Source organism: Astyanax mexicanus, chromosome 15, assembly GCF_023375975.1.
Source record: "Astyanax mexicanus isolate ESR-SI-001 chromosome 15, AstMex3_surface, whole genome shotgun sequence".
Lineage (NCBI taxonomy): Eukaryota > Metazoa > Chordata > Actinopteri > Characiformes > Acestrorhamphidae > Astyanax > Astyanax mexicanus.
This window is the reverse complement of record NC_064422.1, coordinates 2,807,186-2,826,203: the sequence shown is the minus strand read 5'-3', so window position 1 is coordinate 2,826,203 and position 19,018 is coordinate 2,807,186. Positions and strand designations below refer to the sequence as shown.

Here is a 19,018-nt window from a genome sequence, read left to right as displayed (position 1 = left end):
CGTGTTTGGGGATTAAATTAAATAAACCAAACCACACTCAAAGGAAAAATGTATATATAAACAAAACAAAAGAATTGACAAAAACAACAATCTAATGTGTGCCCTGCGCAACGAACCAGGACGGGTTACGAGATAACTGATCGGCGAACAGCACGGCATTGCCGTGTACAAGAGCGACCCTTTTTTCCGCAGGGATTCTAAACTCTGCCATTACTTCGCTGAGTTGCTCTGCTATGTTAGCAGCTGTGTGTCTCACTCCCAATGCGCGGTGACCGTCATAAGTTACATGACGGTCACCGCGCATTTTATTTCTGATAACTGGTGACTGTATTCATTCGTGCTGGAAACTAAAGAGTTGGGAGTGAGACACATACAATCTGGTTAGATGTCTATGTATCCGTTGTGAAGCTGAGTGCTTTACAGTTTTCGATCTTGTCCTGAAGTGTTTGTTTTGTTGTGCTGTTTTTGCTCTTAACCGCGTGCATCACTGTTTCACGTCCTGGCAGGCTGTATCCGGGCTCAAGGCATTCAATTCGATTTTTAAATCCCTCACCACTGACGATATTCACAGGTCGCATGTCCAGCGCTATGAAGTCAGCTATTTTGTCAGTTATGTAGTGATCCCATATTTTAGAGCTCCTTCCAGACATGGCCAGAATGCCTTTTTACTTGTCAAACAAATCACCAAATGTAAATTCGTGTCACGTCTTCCTTTGTCACGCCGTTGAAATTAAAAGTCCCAGATGCCCTTTGACAAGAGCAGCTTTTTTTCCTGCGACCAATCGACCAATGGAATAACTGGTCGACCAATGATTAATCGATTATTTGCCGTCAGCCCTATTCTCTATCAAACCAGTTTTTATTCTTAATTTTAATGAGGTTCCCCTTGATTGTACATTTGTTATAAATTTGATTTATTTGATTTACTGCCAGATTAAGATCTTTTTTATTAGTTTGGAACTCTGTTGTTAGGAACATGTTAATAAGGTTAGTGATCTCTGCATCGCTGGTTGCATTGGTAAATTCAGACACACTGTTAGGAGTCCATTTGTAAGCCGGATTGATTTGGATTAGTTGGCTGGACTCTTAAGGTTTCTCAGTTTGGTGAACTCTTTTTAGGAACACGTTAATTTGGCAGTTGTCTGAAAATTATGGAGATGCGTGGTGTGGGTGTGATTATGGAGGTGCATGGTGCGGGGTGTGATTATGCAGGTGTGTGGTGTGGGTGTGACTATAGAGGTGTGTGGTGTGGGTGTGACTATAGAGGTGTGTGGTGTGGGTGTGATTATGCAGGAGTGTGGTGTGGGTGTGATTATGGAGATGCGTGGTGTGAGTGTTTATGGATTATGGAGATGGAGGTGTTAGGTGTGGGGATTGATTATGGAGGTGTGTGGTGTGGGTGTGACTATAGAGGTGTGTGGTGTGGGTGTGATTAAGGAGGTGCGGGGTGTGATTATGGAGGTGTGTGGTGTGGGTGTGATTATGGAGGTGTGTGGTGTGGTTGTGACTGTAGAGGTTTTTGGTGTGGGTGTGATTATGGAGGTGTGTGGTGTGGGTGTGACTATAGAGGTGTGTGGTGTGGGTGTGATTATGAATGTGCGTGGTGTGGGTGTGATTATGGAGGTGTGTGGTGTGACTATAGAGGTGTGTGGTGTGGGTGTGATTATGGAGGTGTGTGGCGTGGGTGTGATTACGGAGGTGCGGGGTGTGATTATGGAGGTGTGTGGTGTGGGTGTGACTATAGAGGTGCATGGTGTGGGTGTGATTACGGAGGTGCGGGGTGTGATTATGGAGGTGTATGGTTTGGTTGTGACTATAGAGGATTGTGGTGTGGGTGTGATTATGGAGGTGTGTGGTGTGGGTGTGACTATAGAGGTGTGTGGTGTGGGTGTGATTATGGAGGTGTTTGTTGTGTGTGTGATTATGGAGGTGTGTGGTGTGGGTGTGATTATGGAGGTATTTGTTGTGTGTGTGTGTGATTATGGAGGTGTTTGTTGTGGGTGTGATTATGGAGGTGTTTGTTGTGGGTGTGATTATGGAGGTGTTTGTTGTGGGTGTGATTATGGAGGTGTTTGTTGTGGGTGTGTGATTATGGAGGTGTTTGTTGTGTGTGTGATTATGGAGGTGTTTGTTGTGATTATGGAGGTGTTTGTTGTGTGTGTGATTATGGAGGTGTTTGTTGTGTGTTGTGATTATGGAGGTGTTTGTTGTGTGTGTGTGATTATAGAGGTGTTTGTTGTGTGTGTGTGATTATAGAGGTATTTGTTGTGTGTGTGTGTGTGTGATTATGGAGGTGTTTGTTGTGGGTGTGATTATGGAGGTGTTTGTTGTGGGTGTGATTATGGAGGTGTTTGTTGTGGGTGTGATTATGGAGGTGTTTGTTGTGGGTGTGATTATGGAGGTGTTTGTTGTGGGTGTGTGATTATGGAGGTGTTTGTTGTGTGTGTGATTATGGAGGTGTTTGTTGTGTGTGTGATTATGCAGGTGTTTGTTGTGTGTTGTGATTATGGAGGTGTTTGTTGTGTGTGTGATTATGGAGGTGTTTGTTGTGTGTTGTGATTATGGAGGTGTTTGTTGTGTGTGTGTGATTATAGAGGTATTTGTTGTGTGTGTGTGATTATAGAGGTATTTGTTGTGTGTGTGTGTGTGTGTGTGATTATGGAGGTGTTTGTTGTGGGTGTGATTATGGAGGTGTTTGTTGTGGGTGTGATTATGGAGGTGTTTGTTGTGGGTGTGTGATTATGGAGGTGTTTGTTGTGTGTGTGATTATGGAGGTGTTTGTTGTGTGTTGTGATTATGGAGGTGTTTGTTGTGTGTGTGTGATTATAGAGGTGTTTGTTGTGTGTGTGTGATTATAGAGGTATTTGTTGTGTGTGTGTGTGTGTGTGTGATTATGGAGGTGTTTGTTGTGGGTGTGATTATGGAGGTGTTTGTTGTGGGTGTGATTATGGAGGTGTTTGTTGTGGGTGTGTGATTATGGAGGTGTTTGTTGTGTGTGTGATTATGGAGGTGTTTGTTGTGTGTTGTGATTATGGAGGTGTTTGTTGTGTGTGTGTGATTATAGAGGTGTTTGTTGTGTGTGTGTGATTATAGAGGTATTTGTTGTGTGTGTGTGTGTGTGTGTGTGTGATTATGGAGGTGTTTGTTGTGTGTGTGATTATGGAGGTGTTTGTTGTGGGTGTGATTATGGAGGTGTTTGTTGTGGGTGTGTGATTATGGAGGTGTTTGTTGTGGGTGTGATTATGGAGGTGTTTGTTGTGTGTGTGATTATGGAGGTGTTTGTTGTGTGTTGTGATTATGGAGGTGTTTGTTGTGTGTGTGATTATAGAGGTGTGTGATTATGGAGGGGCCGGAGTCTGAAAGAGTACAGCCGGGTCATGCTGTCTCTGGGAGGCTTGGTGATGCTCTATACTCTAATGATGGTATCAGTCGGCACAGACGTCTGTCAGTTTGTTTTCGGATCAGAGGAGCAAATTATTATTCATGGGGGGGCCTAATGAGAGGGTGGGGCCTTCCAAATTGGGGAGAAAAAGGAATAACATTTAAGAAAAATAAATAAATCAGAAGCTGGTCTTCATGTTGCTGAGGTTAAGTGAATAGTGTGTGAGTGAATGTGTCTGTGTGTCTGTCTGCCACTGGTGTTCCTCAGTCATTTTAAACTTTTAATATCTGACCACCTTCAGGCAGATACTAATTCTTATTTTTGTTCCTTTTCTTCTCTATTTTTTATTGTTTTAATAGTTTTGTATTATTGCTTTTAGCTTAATTTTAACTTTTTTTGTATTAATCTTATCTTTTGATCTTGTGTTAATGAAACCAAGTTTTATTTTTTATTATTTTCTGTTTTTATGTGTATCTATTCTTTTATTTACTGTTATTTAAAAATGATTAAATGTAGTTATTAATTTCTTTAACATATTAATGTTAATGTAAAATAAAGGTTGTTGATTGATGAGGTGTCTGTAACATGACTGCATCAGCTAACAGATCATCTTCAGACTTCAGGTAATTTTGGGGCTCTGGATGGTCCAGCAGACTAAGAGACTGATCTTAAACAGAGCTAAATAACAGCAGTTTGACAAGAAGAGGTTTCAAGTAGAAACGCAACCATGTTGTTTATTTTAGCATCACACAAATACAGCTATATATAAAACACCACACAACTCAACATTCCTTTATTTCAACACAACCTCAACAGCTTTCCAACAGTGCATCTGTCCAGACTGTTTTATCCAGCTGAGCATTTGATGTAAAATAATCTGCACCAATACATTTTCTGTTTTTGTATTTCACTCTGTGTGCTTTATTATAAAATATTAAAAAGTAAAAGAGTTTTCAGTGCAGGGGGTTGAATGTGGCCTTTCGTAAGACAGGGAATGACATCACAAACAAGCTCCCAATGGTCTGATCACTTTCTTTTTTTCATTGTCAAACACATTTTTAGCATCATTTTTGCCCTCCATAAAACATATTCCAAATAATAATAATAATAATAAAAATATCCATGTGGGTTTCATTGTGTTTATAGTCCAACTCATTGGTGCAAAAAAGCCACAGACAAGAAAAGCATAATCACAGTCAATAAATAGGTCTTCCATTGTGTATCGAGACACCAACCAAAAGGGGGGTTTAACATACTATCCAGCTAACCAGAGCTGATCTGGAGCAAGCTAATCTCAAGTGCCAGGAGTCATCCCACGTCTCCTACATTATCACGCAGCTCTTGGCGCGGTCTTTCCTGATGGTGGGTGGCCGCTCCAGGATCTCGGAGCGCTGGGGCTGCTGGGAAACCCGTTTGAGACCCCGGCGGGAATTGGAGCGCTTTAGCAGTGGCCGGTGAAGCTGAGCCACTGAGGCCAGTGTCGTAACATGAAAGACGTCCCGCACGCTGTTCTCAGAGTACCTGGAGGTACACTCAGCGTACGCCACAGCCCCGATTTGCCTGGCCAGAGAAGAGCCCTAGTGGAGGGAAAAGAGATTAGCAGAATTTAGTGTTAAAAATCCAACTTCACCTCGGGATCTTGTAAATCGCAGTTAAGTTACTGTGTAGTCCATAAAGAAGTAAACAAATGGGAAAGACTTTTTGTCTGTGCTCTAGATATAAAAAAAAAGTTATTATGATGACAATGAAGTAAAGAATAGGGAAAATCTGTTGTAAAACAAGCATCACAAATAGTTCCAGACTATTATGCATGCTGCATCTACCCAATTTCAGAATATTTATATAAACATTCCCCTTAAGTACCAATCAGTGTCCATTTACTAAAATGCTTTTTTACCATTACCTGGTCAGACAATCGTGAGAGAGTGTAAAGGCAGAGTACAACAGCAGTTTTTAATATATCAAAAGCTGCGATATCAGATGCCCAAGTCCATCTAAATACACTTCACTGTCACTTACACTGCTCGTGATTATTCACTCTAGCAAAGTAGAGTGTGTACACAGAATGTCTTTGTGTTCGTGTGTGTATGTTCACCATCCCATCGATTATGCCATGGAGGTATCGTGCATGAGCCCAGGTCTGATGGTGGAACACACAGGACCGCTGGGCGTAGGATGTGTTTTGTATTCTGTGTGAAGATGCTGTCTCTATCATTCATCTGGGTTTAAGTGCTGTGATTTTGTTGCCTCTGTATTTCTTTTATAACCTCTAACATCTATTTCATGCCATTGAGATAATCATTCTGAAAAAAAAAAAAAAAGAACCATTCTTCATATCCCACTGAAACCCAGGCAGCCCCCACACTCTAAACACCACTCATCCAGAGCATTTTACATAATGACCTCGCTCAAATACTCATGAATGTCAAATGAGCAGCTCCTGAACTTGTTTAGCACTGGATAAGAACAGGGCTCTGCTTATTTCTGTGACTAAAGTGCTTCCAACAACTGATCCTCCAGGTAAAACCCTAATCTTCCAAAGACTCCAAGAAGCACAGAGCAGGGGTTTCCAATAAAGCCAATGATCTACACTGATCTACACTGATCTACACTGACCTAACACTGATCTACACTGACCTAACACTGATCTACACTGATCTACACTGACCTAACACTGATCTACACTGACCTAACACTGATCTACACTGACTTAACACTGATCTACACTGACCTACACTGACCTAACACTGATCTACACTGATCTACACTGACCTAACACTGATCTACACTGACTTAACACTGATCTACACTGACTTAACACTGATCTACACTGACCTAACACTGATCTACACTGATCTACACTGATCTACACTGACTTAACACTGATCTACACTGACCTAACACTGATCTACACTGATCTACACTGACCTAACACTGATCTACACTGATCTACACTGACTTAACACTGATCTACACTGACCTAACACTGATCTACACTGATCTACACTGACCTAACACTGATCTACACTGATCTACACTGACTTAACACTGATCTACACTGACTTAACACTGATCTACACTGACCTAACACTGATCTACACTGATCTACACTGATCTACACTGACTTAACACTGATCTACACTGACTTAACACTGATCTACACTGACCTAACACTGATCTACACTGATCTACACTGATCTACACTGACTTAACACTGATCTACACTGACTTAACACTGATCTACACTGACCTAACACTGATCTACACTGATCTACACTGACCTAACACTGATCTACACTGACTTAACACTGATCTACACTGACCTAACACTGATCTACACTGATCTACACTGATCTACACTGACTTAACACTGATCTACACTGACTTAACACTGATCTACACTGACCTAACACTGATCTACACTGATCTACACTGACCTAACACTGATCTACACTGATCTACACTGACTTAACACTGATCTACACTGACCTAACACTGATCTACACTGATCTACACTGACCTAACACTGATCTACACTGATCTACACTGACCTAACACTGATCTACACTGACCTAACACTGATCTACACTGACCTAACACTGATCTACACTGATCTACACTGACCTAACACTGATCTACACTGACCTAACACTGATCTACACTGACCTAACACTGATCTACACTGATCTACACTGATCTACACTGATCTACACTGACCTAACACTGATCTACACTGATCTACACTGACCTAACACTGATCTACACTGATCTACACTGACCTAACACTGATCTACACTGATCTACACTGACTTAACACTGATCTACACTGATCTACACTGATCTACACTGATCTACACTGACCTAACACTGATCTACACTGATCTACACTGACTTAACACTGATCTACACTGATCTACACTGACCTAACACTGATCTACACTGACCTAACACTGATCTACACTGACTTAACACTGATCTACACTGATCTACACTGACCTAACACTGATCTACACTGACCTAACACTGATCTACACTGACTTAACACTGATCTACACTGACCTAACACTGATCTACACTGATCTACACTGACCTAACACTGATCTACACTGACTTAACACTGATCTACACTGATCTACACTGACCTAACACTGATCTACAATGATCTACACTGACCTAACACTGATCTACACTGACCTAACACTGATCTACACTGACTTAACACTGATCTACACTGACTTAACACTGATCTACACTGATCTACACTGACCTAACACTGATCTACACTGACCTAACACTGATCTACACTGACCTAACACTGATCTACACTGACCTAACACTGATCTATCACTGATCTACACTGATCTACACTGATCTACACTGATCTACACTGACTTAAGACTGATCTACACTGATCTACACTGACCTAACACTGATCTACACTGATCTACACTGACCTAACACTGATCTACACTGACCTAACACTGATCTACACTGACCTAACACTGATCTACACGGACCGAACACTGATCTAACACTGATCTACACTGATCTACACTGACCTAACACTGATCTAACACTGATCTATACTGACCTAACACTGATCTACACTGACCTAACACTGATCTAACACTGATCTACACTGACCTAACACTGATCTACACTGACCTAACACTGATCTACACTGACCTAACACTGATCTACACTGATCTACACTGACCTAACACTGATCTACACTGACCCAACACTGATCTACACTGATCTAACACTGACCTACACTGACCTAACACTGATCTATACTGACCTAACACTGACCTACACTGACCTAACACTGACCTACACTGACCTAACACTGATCTACACTGACCTAACACTGATCTACACTGATCTACACTGACCTAACACTGATCTACACTGACCTAACACTGATCTACACTGACCTAACACTGATCTAACACTGATCTACACTGACCTAACACTGATCTATCACTGATCTACACTGACCTAACACTGATCTACACTGACCTAACACTGATCTATCACTGATCTATCACTGATCTACACTGACCTAACACTGATATATCACTGATCTACACTGACCTAACACTGATCTACACTGATCTACACTGACCTAACACTGATCTACACTGACCTAACACTGATCTACACTGACCTAACACTGATCTACACTGATCTACACTGACCTAACACTGATCTACACTGACCTAACACTGATCTACACTGACCTAACACTGATCTAACACTGACCTAACACTGATCTACACTGACCTAACACTGATCTACACTGACCTAACACTGATCTATCACTGATCTACACTGACCTAACACTGATCTACACTGACCTAACACTGATCTACACTGACCTAACACTGATCTATACTGACCCAACACTGATCTACACTGATCTACACTGATCTAACACTGATCTACACTGACCTAACACTGACCTAACACTGACCTACACTGATCTAACACTGATCTACACTGACCTAACACTGACCTACACTGACCTAACACTGATCTACACTGACCTAACACTGATCTACACTGACCTAACACTGATCTACACTGATCTACACGGACCGAACACTGATCTAACACTGATCTACACTGACCTAACACTGACCTAACACTGATCTACACTGATCTAACACTGATCTACACTGATCTACACTGACCTAACACTGATCTACACTGACCTAACACTGCTCTACACTGACCTAACACTGATCTACACTGACCTAACACTGATCTATCACTGATCTACACTGACCTAACACTGATCTACACGGACCGAACACTGATCTAACACTGATCTACACTGACCTAACACTGACCTAACACTGACCTACACTGACCTAACACTGATCTACACTGACCTAACACTGACCTACACTGACCTAACACTGATCTACACTGACTTAACACTGATCTACACTGACCTAACACTGACCTAACACTGACCTAACACTGACCTACACTGACCTACACTGACCTACACTGACCTACACTGACCTAACACTGATCTACACTGACCTAACACTGATCTATCACTGATCTACACTGACCTAACACTGATCTACACTGACCTAACACTGATATATCACTGATCTACACTGACCTAACACTGATCTACACTGATCTACACTGACCTAACACTGACCTACACTGACCTAACACTGACCTACACTGACCTAACACTGATCTATACTGACCTAACACTGATCTACACTGACCTACACTGACCTACACTGACCTACACTGATCTACACTGACCTAACACTGATCTACACTGACCTACACTGATCTACACTGATCTAACACTGATCTACACTGATCTACACTGACCTACACTGACCTAACACTGATCTACACTGACCTAACACTGATCTACACTGACCTAACACTGATCTACACTGACCTAACACTGACCTAACACTGATCTACACTGATCTACACTGACCTAACACTGATCTACACTGATCTACACTGACCTACACTGACCTAACACTGATCTACACTGACCTAACACTGATCTACACTGACCTAACACTGATCTACACTGACCTAACACTGATCTACACTGATCTACACTGACCTAACACTGATCTACACTGACCTAACACTGATCTACACTGACCTAACACTGATCTACACTGATCTAACACTGACCTACACTGACCTACACTGATCTACACTGATCTACACTGACCTAACACTGATCTACACTGATCTACACTGACCTAACACTGATCTATACTGATCTACACTGACCTAACACTGATCTACACTGATCTATACTGATCTACACTGATCTACACTGACCTAACACTGATCTACACTGATCTACACTGACCTACACTGATCTACACTGATCTACACTGACCTAACACTGATCTACACTGACCTACACTGATCTACACTGATCTACACTGACCTAACACTGATCTACACTGACCTAACACTGATCTACACTGATCTAACACTGACCTACACTGACCTACACTGATCTACACTGATCTACACTGACCTAACACTGATCTACACTGATCTACACTGATCTACACTGACCTAACACTGATCTATACTGATCTACACTGACCTAACACTGATCTACACTGATCTATACTGATCTACACTGACCTAACACTGATCTACACTGATCTACACTGACCTACACTGATCTACACTGATCTACACTGACCTAACACTGATCTACACTGACCTAACACTGATCTACACTGATCTACACTGACCTAACACTGATCTACACTGACCTACACTGATCTACACTGATCTACACTGACCTAACACTGATCTACACTGATCTACACTGACCTACACTGACCTAACACTGACCTAACACTGATCTACACTGACCTAACACTGATCTACACTGACCTAACACTGATCTACACTGACCTAACACTGATCTACACTGACCTAACACTGATCTACACTGACCTAACACTGACCTAACACTGACCTAACACTGATCTACACTGACCTAACACTGATCTACACTGATCTACACTGACCTACACTGACCTAACACTGATCTACACTGACCTAACACTGATCTACACTGATCTACACTGACCTAACACTGATCTACACTGACCTAACACTGATCTACACTGACCTAACACTGATCTACACTGACCTAACACTGATCTACACTGATCTAACACTGACCTACACTGACCTACACTGACCTACACTGATCTACACTGATCTACACTGACCTAACACTGACCTAACACTGATCTACACTGATCTACACTGACCTACACTGATCTACACTGATCTACACTGACCTAACACTGATCTACACTGACCTAACACTGACCTAACACTGACCTAACACTGACCTAACACTGACCTAACACTGACCTAACACTGATCTACACTGATCTACACTGACCTAACACTGATCTACACTGACCTTACACTGATCTACACTGATCTACACTGACCTAACACTGATCTACACTGATCTACACAGACCTACACTGACCTAACACTGATCTACACTGATCTACACTGATCTACACTGACCTAACACTGACCTAACACTGATCTACACTGATCTACACTGACCTAACACTGATCTACACTGATCTACACTGACCTACACTGACCTACACTGACCTAACACTGACCTAACACTGATCTACACTGACCTAACACTGACCTACACTGACCTAACACTGATCTACACTGATCTACACTGACCTAACACTGATCTACACTGACCTAACACTGATCTACACTGACCTAACACTGATCTACACTGATCTACACTGACCTAACACTGATCTACACTGACCTAACACTGACCTAACACTGATCTACACTGATCTACACTGATCTACACTGACCTACACTGACCTACACTGACCTAACACTGACCTAACACTGATCTACACTGATCTACACTGATCTACACTGACCTAACACTGATCTACACTGACCTAACACTGACCTAACACTGATCTACACTGACCTAACACTGATCTACACTGACCTACACTGACCTAACACTGATCTACACTGATCTACACTGATCTACACTGACCTAACACTGATCTACACTGACCTAACACTGATCTACACTGACCTAACACTGATCTACACTGACCTAACACTGATCTACACTGATCTACACTGACCTAACACTGATCTACACTGATCTACACTGACCTAACACTGACCTAACACTGATCTACACTGACCTAACACTGACCTAACACTGATCTACACTGACCTAACACTGATCTACACTGATCTACACTGACCTTACACTGATCTACACTGACCTAACACTGACCTAACACTGATCTACACTGACCTAACACTGATCTACACTGATCTACACTGACCTTACACTGATCTACACTGACCTAACACTGATCTACACTGATCTAACACTGATCTACACTGACCTAACACTGATCTACACTGACCTAACACTGATCTACACTGATCTACACTGATCTACACTGACCTAACACTGATCTACACTGACCTAACACTGATCTACACTGATCTACACTGATCTACACTGACCTAACACTGATCTACACTGATCTACACTGACCTAACACTGATCTACACTGATCTACACTGACCTAACACTGATCTACACTGATCTACACTGATCTACACTGACCTAACACTGATCTACACTGATCTACACTGATCTACACTGAACGAAGACCAATCTAACCCTTGTCTAACAATTATTTAACACTGATCTAACACTAAACTAAGACTGTTCTAACACTGATCTGATCTAACACTAAACCAGTGGCGATTGCTCTAAGACTGCGTCCCTAAAATGTAAAAAAATAAGTGATTAAATATATACTGTTGTGTGTACATGTCACTGATTAAATATGCGCTACACCGCGCTGAACTTCAAAAAAATCAGCTTCTTATCACTGGTAACACCGCGGCTTCAATAGCGGAGCAAAGCACGCGGCGAAACGAGACGAGTCATTGGATAAATGCTGGGTTTTGTCCCGCCCATGCTGGGTTTTGTCCCGGGGTCTATGGGGCAGTGGGCTGGCCTCGGCCGGCCCACTCAGCTTCTGCATGATGATTGGATGATCTGTCTGAGGCGGAGTCCCTTTTTGATTGACAGCGAAATGAGCGAATCAGCGATCTTTTAGTGTAAACATGCGCGCTGGGAGCATTTTCATTCTGTTCTGAGTTGAACCGGAGACTTTCCTAATCCTTATAGCGGCATTTTCTTTATTAAAAACGACTAGCGACAAATCCAGCTTCTATTTCTGCTGCTTTTCTGTAGCTGCTTGTGTTTGGAGACTGACTTCTATCACTCTTTCTGACCTCTATCACACTTTTCTATCGCAGTTTCTGTCCAGCGGGTGCTGCTGAGCCCGTCACAGAGTACTCACAGACGGACACTAGGGGTGTCACGATTCTCTAAATCCTCGATTCGATTTCATTTTCGATTTGAGGGTCACGATTCGATTCGATTCTCGATTTTCTTGTTTTTTTTTTCTTGTTATTATTTTATGCCTCATAAAATTTAAATAATATATTTATTATTATTATTATTATAAATATTATAAATATTATTTATTAAGATATATATGGTAATGCCATCTAGTGACTTTTTTTGGTAGCAACAGTGTGCACTATTAAAACAAGCAGTTTATCAGAGCTGTGTGTGGATGGCTGGTGAAACTGCTCATTACATGAAGCTGCAGTTCTTCATCCAACCACTAGCAGCAGCAGCACAAGCCCCGCTCTCTTCACTCAGTCACTACTTCAGTACAGCCCAGCCACGGGCTACAGAGCTCAGCCAGTCCGTTTTTACTGTTTCTGTAAACAAATAAAGGTTTTAACCCCACTAACCGGATAATACAGCTCACTACAGTTCATCTTTCAGCCCAAGCAGCTAACAGCAGCAGGTTAGAACAGCCGACACGGAGGCACTGCTGGGATTACATTATAAACAGGTCAGTTAGCGCGCTGCTAACCTCAGGATGTTTATAACTACGGAGTTTAGTGGACACACCACGGCCGCCAGGTAAGTCTTTTAAAGGCTACTGAAGACTATTAAAGGCTATTAGAGGTTATTGAAAGCATTATTGGGGGGCAGAAATCAGTACAGGCTGGTTAGATAAGTGATGTGGTGAAACTGTGACTAGCGCTGTCACAGTGATGTTTATTAACGTCATTAAAACAGATTTTGTCAGGTATTGTCTTATAAATATTTACACATAACTTATATCTCTCCTGAAAAGCTTTTATTTTAGTCAGAAACACGCTTGTGTTTACTTTATCTGAGAGAAAGATGTTTTTTTATTCAATGGAAAGCAACAGGTGTAGTCAATTATAAGTTTAAGATTTTTAATCCACCTCACTGTGATCTATAGTCAGTGTTCTCAAGTCACACTGACACACGCATTTCAGCGAGTTCACACGCTCTCACCTGCGCGCACCCACCCCTCCGTTAGATACAGATACAAAACCTGCGCGCCCAACCCCTGCCCCCCCTCCCCCGTTGGACAGATAAAAAACAGTGATCACACTCCCGCCGACACTCAAAACTTGAGAGCCCTGTCTATATTTCTATAAATCCGTTTTCAGTTTCTCCTCCGTGGTTGAAAGGCAGCTGTCTCTCACACAGCAGAACTGAGGGCGGGGCTGCGCTCATGCAGTGGCTATCTCTATTTAAATGAATAGGATGCGCTGTGTTGGTGCCGCGCCATTTGCGTAGCGCGCTGCGCTATTTGCGTAGTGCGCGCGGGAGGGATCGTCGATCCTCTTTTTGACTTCGATACTCGAGACCATGACCTCATTTCGATTCGATTTCGATAAAATATCGAGATCGTGACACCCCTAACGGACACACTTCACACTAGCCTCGCTCCAGTGCAAGCTGCACATAATATCAGACAGTTTTAATGTTGTGGACGGATTTTGGAAAGACATTTGATAGTCTTCCTTACAAAGAAAAACTTAAGAGTTAAACAGGAGGGCGGATCAACTGCTCAGATTAATTTGGTGTAAAAGGTGGGGAAAAGTAACAGGTATTTTCAGCTGTTCTGGGATGATAAAGTGAGCTGGCTGACTGGAAGTGCTGTAACAAATAAAATGTACTGATGGCCATTCTTCTTGATGAAACTATCTCAGGACATAAATAAACAGGGGCAAGAAGTAAGTTTTGTGTTATCATTAAAAATAATTTAAATAATTTAAATTAATAAAGGGATTATTTAAGGAAATTTAAACTGTCCAAAAAGGAACAAAATTTACCTGCATTTTTTCCTTTACTAACTTTAAAGATTTTGCGTAATGTTTTTTTTTTACTTATCATTTTATGTTTATTCATGTCATAGCGTCTTTTTTTACGTAATTGTTCAATGTAAAGAATGGATACCTTTTTGTTGTGTAGTGAAAACGTGAGAATAATGCCTTTTGTTTACAAAAAAAAAAAAATCGCAGGAAGAGTAGAATTTACGTATAAATAAAACTACATATGTTGAGATGTAGGCCAAAATTGAGCTTCCCCTCCTTGCAAGACCAGCATCCGCCACTGCACTAAATTAACACTGACCCTTAGGACTGATCTAACACTGATCTAACACTAAACTAACACTGATTGAACACCAATCTAACACTGACCTAACACAGATATAACATAGATCTAACACTGAACTATTAGAGATCTAACACTGTCTAAAACTTATCTAACACTGAATTATTACTGATCTAACTGATCTAACTATGCCTATTACCCCTCTTTCCTAGATTTTTAAGTGACATAGTGGTTAGTTCCAGATAATTCTAGCCCAGTTTAACCTCTATGCTTCTGTTTATTAAGTTCTGCGAGTTCTAACAGACCTGCTAGATCTGGGTGTGTAAGCATGGGTAACTTAGCATCTCTCTCTCTCTCTCTCTCTCTCACAGCTGATTGGTACCCAAAGCCAGTTTTGTCCTTCATTTGGGATGAGAGGAGCTGAAGGATTTGTGCAAATGAAGAGCTAAGTGGGATAGCGTGGCAATGAGGCATTAAAATTCACACACTGGTGGTATCAGTGCTCGAGGACACTGCAAACAAACAATTAAAATTATCCCCAGCTCATCACCATAACTCTCTCTTAGCTCCCATGTCTTTACAGGCCTTTGATACCTGAAGCGGTTTCCTTTCTCATTGTCATCCTTGGTGACAGCGTGTCAGTGAAGTATGAGGAGGCAGCGGATGCTAAAAATAAAAGTTCGGTCTCCAGGGATACAGATTAATGTCAGCATTTCTACACACTGTGATGCTGTCTACCTGAGGTGAGGAAGTGTGTGTGTGTGTGTGTGTGTGTGTGTGTGTTAAAGAGCATTCATCTGCACAAAGCAGATGGTTTTAGGTGGAAACTAAAAGGCATGTTTTAAAAAAGGGGATCATGAATGTTTCAAAGAGTGTTTGTGTTCTTACTTCATGTGTGTGACAGTACAGATGCACTCATGCAGACTAATCACTAACACTAATTTACCCTAACAGCACCACCCATATGCTGTTATACACTTCTCAAAAAAATAAAGGGAACACTTAACTCCAAGTAAATCAAACTTTTGTGAAATTAAACTGTCCACTTAAGAAGCAACACTGATTGACAATCAATTTCACCTGCTGTTGTGCAAATGGAGCAAAAACAGGTAGAACTTATTGGCAATTAGCACATCACACTCAATAAAGGAGTGGTTCTGCAGGTGGGGACCACAGAGCACTTCTCAGTACCTATGCTTTCTGGCTGATGTTTTGGACACTTCTGAATGTTGGTGGTGCTTTTACACGTGTGCTCAGGTAGTGCAGCTCTTCTAGGATGGCACATCAATGCGAGCTGTGGCAAGAAGGTTTGCTGTGTCTGTCAGCACAGTGTCCAGAGGCTTGAGGCACTACCAGGAGACAGACCAGTACACCAGGAGCATGGAGGGGCCCTTAGGAGAGCAACAACCCAGCAGCAAGACAGCTACCTTCTCCATTGTGCAAGGAGGAACAGGAGGAGCCCTGCAAAATGACCTCCAGCAGAGGCCACTAATGTGCATGTGTGTGCACAAATGGTTGGAAACCGACTCCATGAGGATGGTATAATCAAATCAAATCAAATCAAATTTGGGCCCAATGTCCACAGATGGGGCTTGTGCTCACAGCCCAACACTGTGCAGGGTGATTGGCATTTGCCAGAGAACACCAGGATTGGCAAATTTGCCCCTGTGCTTTTCACAAATGAGAGCAGGTTCACATTGAGCACACGTGACATACGTGACTGGAGATGCTGTGGAGAACATTCTGCTGCTGCAACATCCTCCAGCATGACCGGTTTGGCAGTGGGTCAGTAATGGTGTGGGGAGATATTTCTTTGGAGGGCCGCACAGACCTCCATGTGCTCGCTAGAGGTACCCTGTCTACCATTAGGTCTGGTCTGGGAGGAGATTCCGCAGGAGAACTTCGCCACCTCATCAGGAGCATGCCCAGGTGTTGTATGGAGGTCATACAGGCATGTGAAGGCCACACACACACACACACACACACTACTAAACCTCATTTTAACTTGTTTTAAGGACATTACATCAAAGTGGGATCAGCCTGTAATGTGGTTTTGACTCCAAATCCAGGCCTCCATTGGTTAATAAATTTCATTTCCATTGATGATTTTTGTGTGATTTTATTATCAGCACATTCAACTTTGTACAGAACAAAGTATTTAATGAGAATATGTCATTCATTCAGATCTAGAATGTGTTAGAATGTTCCCGTTATTTTTTGAGCAGTGTATTGTATGTAAATAAGCATTATTTTGCATTGCATTATTTAACAATGCATTAATAATAATAATAATAATAATAATAACAATGCATTTAATAATAGCATTACATTATCATAGCAACTTTATAAAGCATGTTTATTTTAAAATAACAGATATATAACAGCTTAACACTCATCTCTGATAGGAAGAATATGTCTATAGTGTCTTAAGGCTTGGCATGCTGCTAATTGCACTATGTAACTCTGCATAGTGTTATGCAGCAGAACTGTGTAAAATCATGTAATATTATCAGACTCCAGGAGGAGCCCATGTAACAGAGTTAAAAAGAACTGCATAAAATTATATGAATTCTCACAAAATTATTATTATATTAACCTTTAGTAAACAAAAGGGATTCTTGTTATATTTTTTTTTACTCCTGTTGGAGGCTGGTTAATGTGTTTTAACAGTAAAAAGGTGGTTATTTTTCTGTGCTTTTATTTTGAACGACAAATCCCTGCACCAGCAAGGCAACTGCATGTTTTTTTTTTTTATTAATTATCCCCCTGCGCCCCCCGTAGCTCCAGAGGAGCTTGCAAGCAGCGCAGGAGGTAAGCAGAGCTGAGAAGCTCCGTAAAAAGTGCTGTTTTAAGCAGATATAAATATTTTTAAGACAAATTACCGGCAAAATTAGGTTTTATGTCAGTTCTGGTAACACTTCTATACATTTGTATTGAGTATTGAAGCATATTTTGCCTTATATTTACTTATTTCTGCCCCAGTTGGGTTTTCAGTTCTGAGTTACAGCCGTTTTGGCGCCAAAGCACTACATGTGCCTGAAAATGTATGCTCATGTGCTGTGTTTTCCTTTGTTTCGTATTTTATAGATATACATGCAGTTGCAGTCACTAAATAATCGGCTGGGATTATTTGTTTGTTTGTATGTGCAGGTATGTTGTGATTCTGTTCATTTAATTAGTGTAAATGTTCTGTTCTGTTATATATATATATATATATATATATATAAAGAGAAAAAAAAAACTTTCTCTCTCTCTATAAAAAAAAAAACTATACGATCACATGTAACAGATTAAGCTGCTTATTTTATTTTATTTTCTTATTTTATTTTCTTAATTTTTTGTGCAGCTATATGTGTATTCAGTTCTTTTTCATACTGTTTGTGTATGTAAAGGGCTCCAGAGGAGCTTGCAAGCAGCGCAGGAGATATACATGCAGTTGCAGTCACTAAATAATCGGCTGGGATTATTTGTTTGTTTGTATGTGCAGAGTAATAAAGACCAGAGGAGAGAAAGAGACAGCCTGCCTCCCCGCGTCTTTCTAACTT

At 41.3% G+C, this 19,018-nt stretch overlaps 1 protein-coding gene and 2 long non-coding RNA genes across 19 annotated transcripts in view; 1 reads left to right on the top strand and 2 right to left on the bottom strand.

The window, feature by feature from the left end:
* The first annotated feature begins 1,784 nt into the window (after positions 1 to 1,784).
* LOC125781341 (uncharacterized) lies at positions 1,785 to 3,953 on the top strand. Of its 14 annotated transcripts, none has more exons than XR_007424562.1 (6): positions 1,785 to 2,293; positions 2,431 to 2,457; positions 2,568 to 2,625; positions 2,983 to 3,009; positions 3,139 to 3,165; positions 3,304 to 3,953. It is a non-coding gene; the product is annotated as an uncharacterized LOC125781341 (long non-coding RNA). The 14 variants fall into 14 exon arrangements; XR_007424556.1 differs by having other exon boundaries at positions 3,139 to 3,192; XR_007424558.1 differs by lacking the exon at positions 2,983 to 3,009 and adding an exon at positions 2,748 to 2,774.
* A 143-nt stretch (positions 3,954 to 4,096) lies between these two features.
* The window catches only part of LOC103022107 (rho-related GTP-binding protein RhoN), a 69,190-nt gene continuing 54,268 nt past the window's right edge, over positions 4,097 to 19,018 (bottom strand). Inside the window, exon 5 of the mRNA XM_049464763.1 lies at positions 4,097 to 4,959. Coding sequence (XP_049320720.1) covers positions 4,705 to 4,959 — 255 coding nt within the window. The 3' untranslated portion in view covers positions 4,097 to 4,704. The remainder of the gene's footprint in view (positions 4,960 to 19,018) is intronic.
* On the bottom strand, positions 5,691 to 9,365 carry LOC125781248 (uncharacterized). Of its 4 annotated transcripts, XR_007424463.1 has the most exons (3): positions 8,163 to 9,365; positions 8,121 to 8,131; positions 5,691 to 7,994 (listed from the first exon to the last, which is right to left on the bottom strand). It is a non-coding gene; the product is annotated as an uncharacterized LOC125781248 (long non-coding RNA). The 4 variants fall into 4 exon arrangements; XR_007424464.1 differs by lacking the exon at positions 8,121 to 8,131 and having other exon boundaries at positions 5,691 to 7,712; XR_007424466.1 differs by lacking the exon at positions 8,121 to 8,131 and having other exon boundaries at positions 5,691 to 7,712; positions 8,352 to 9,365.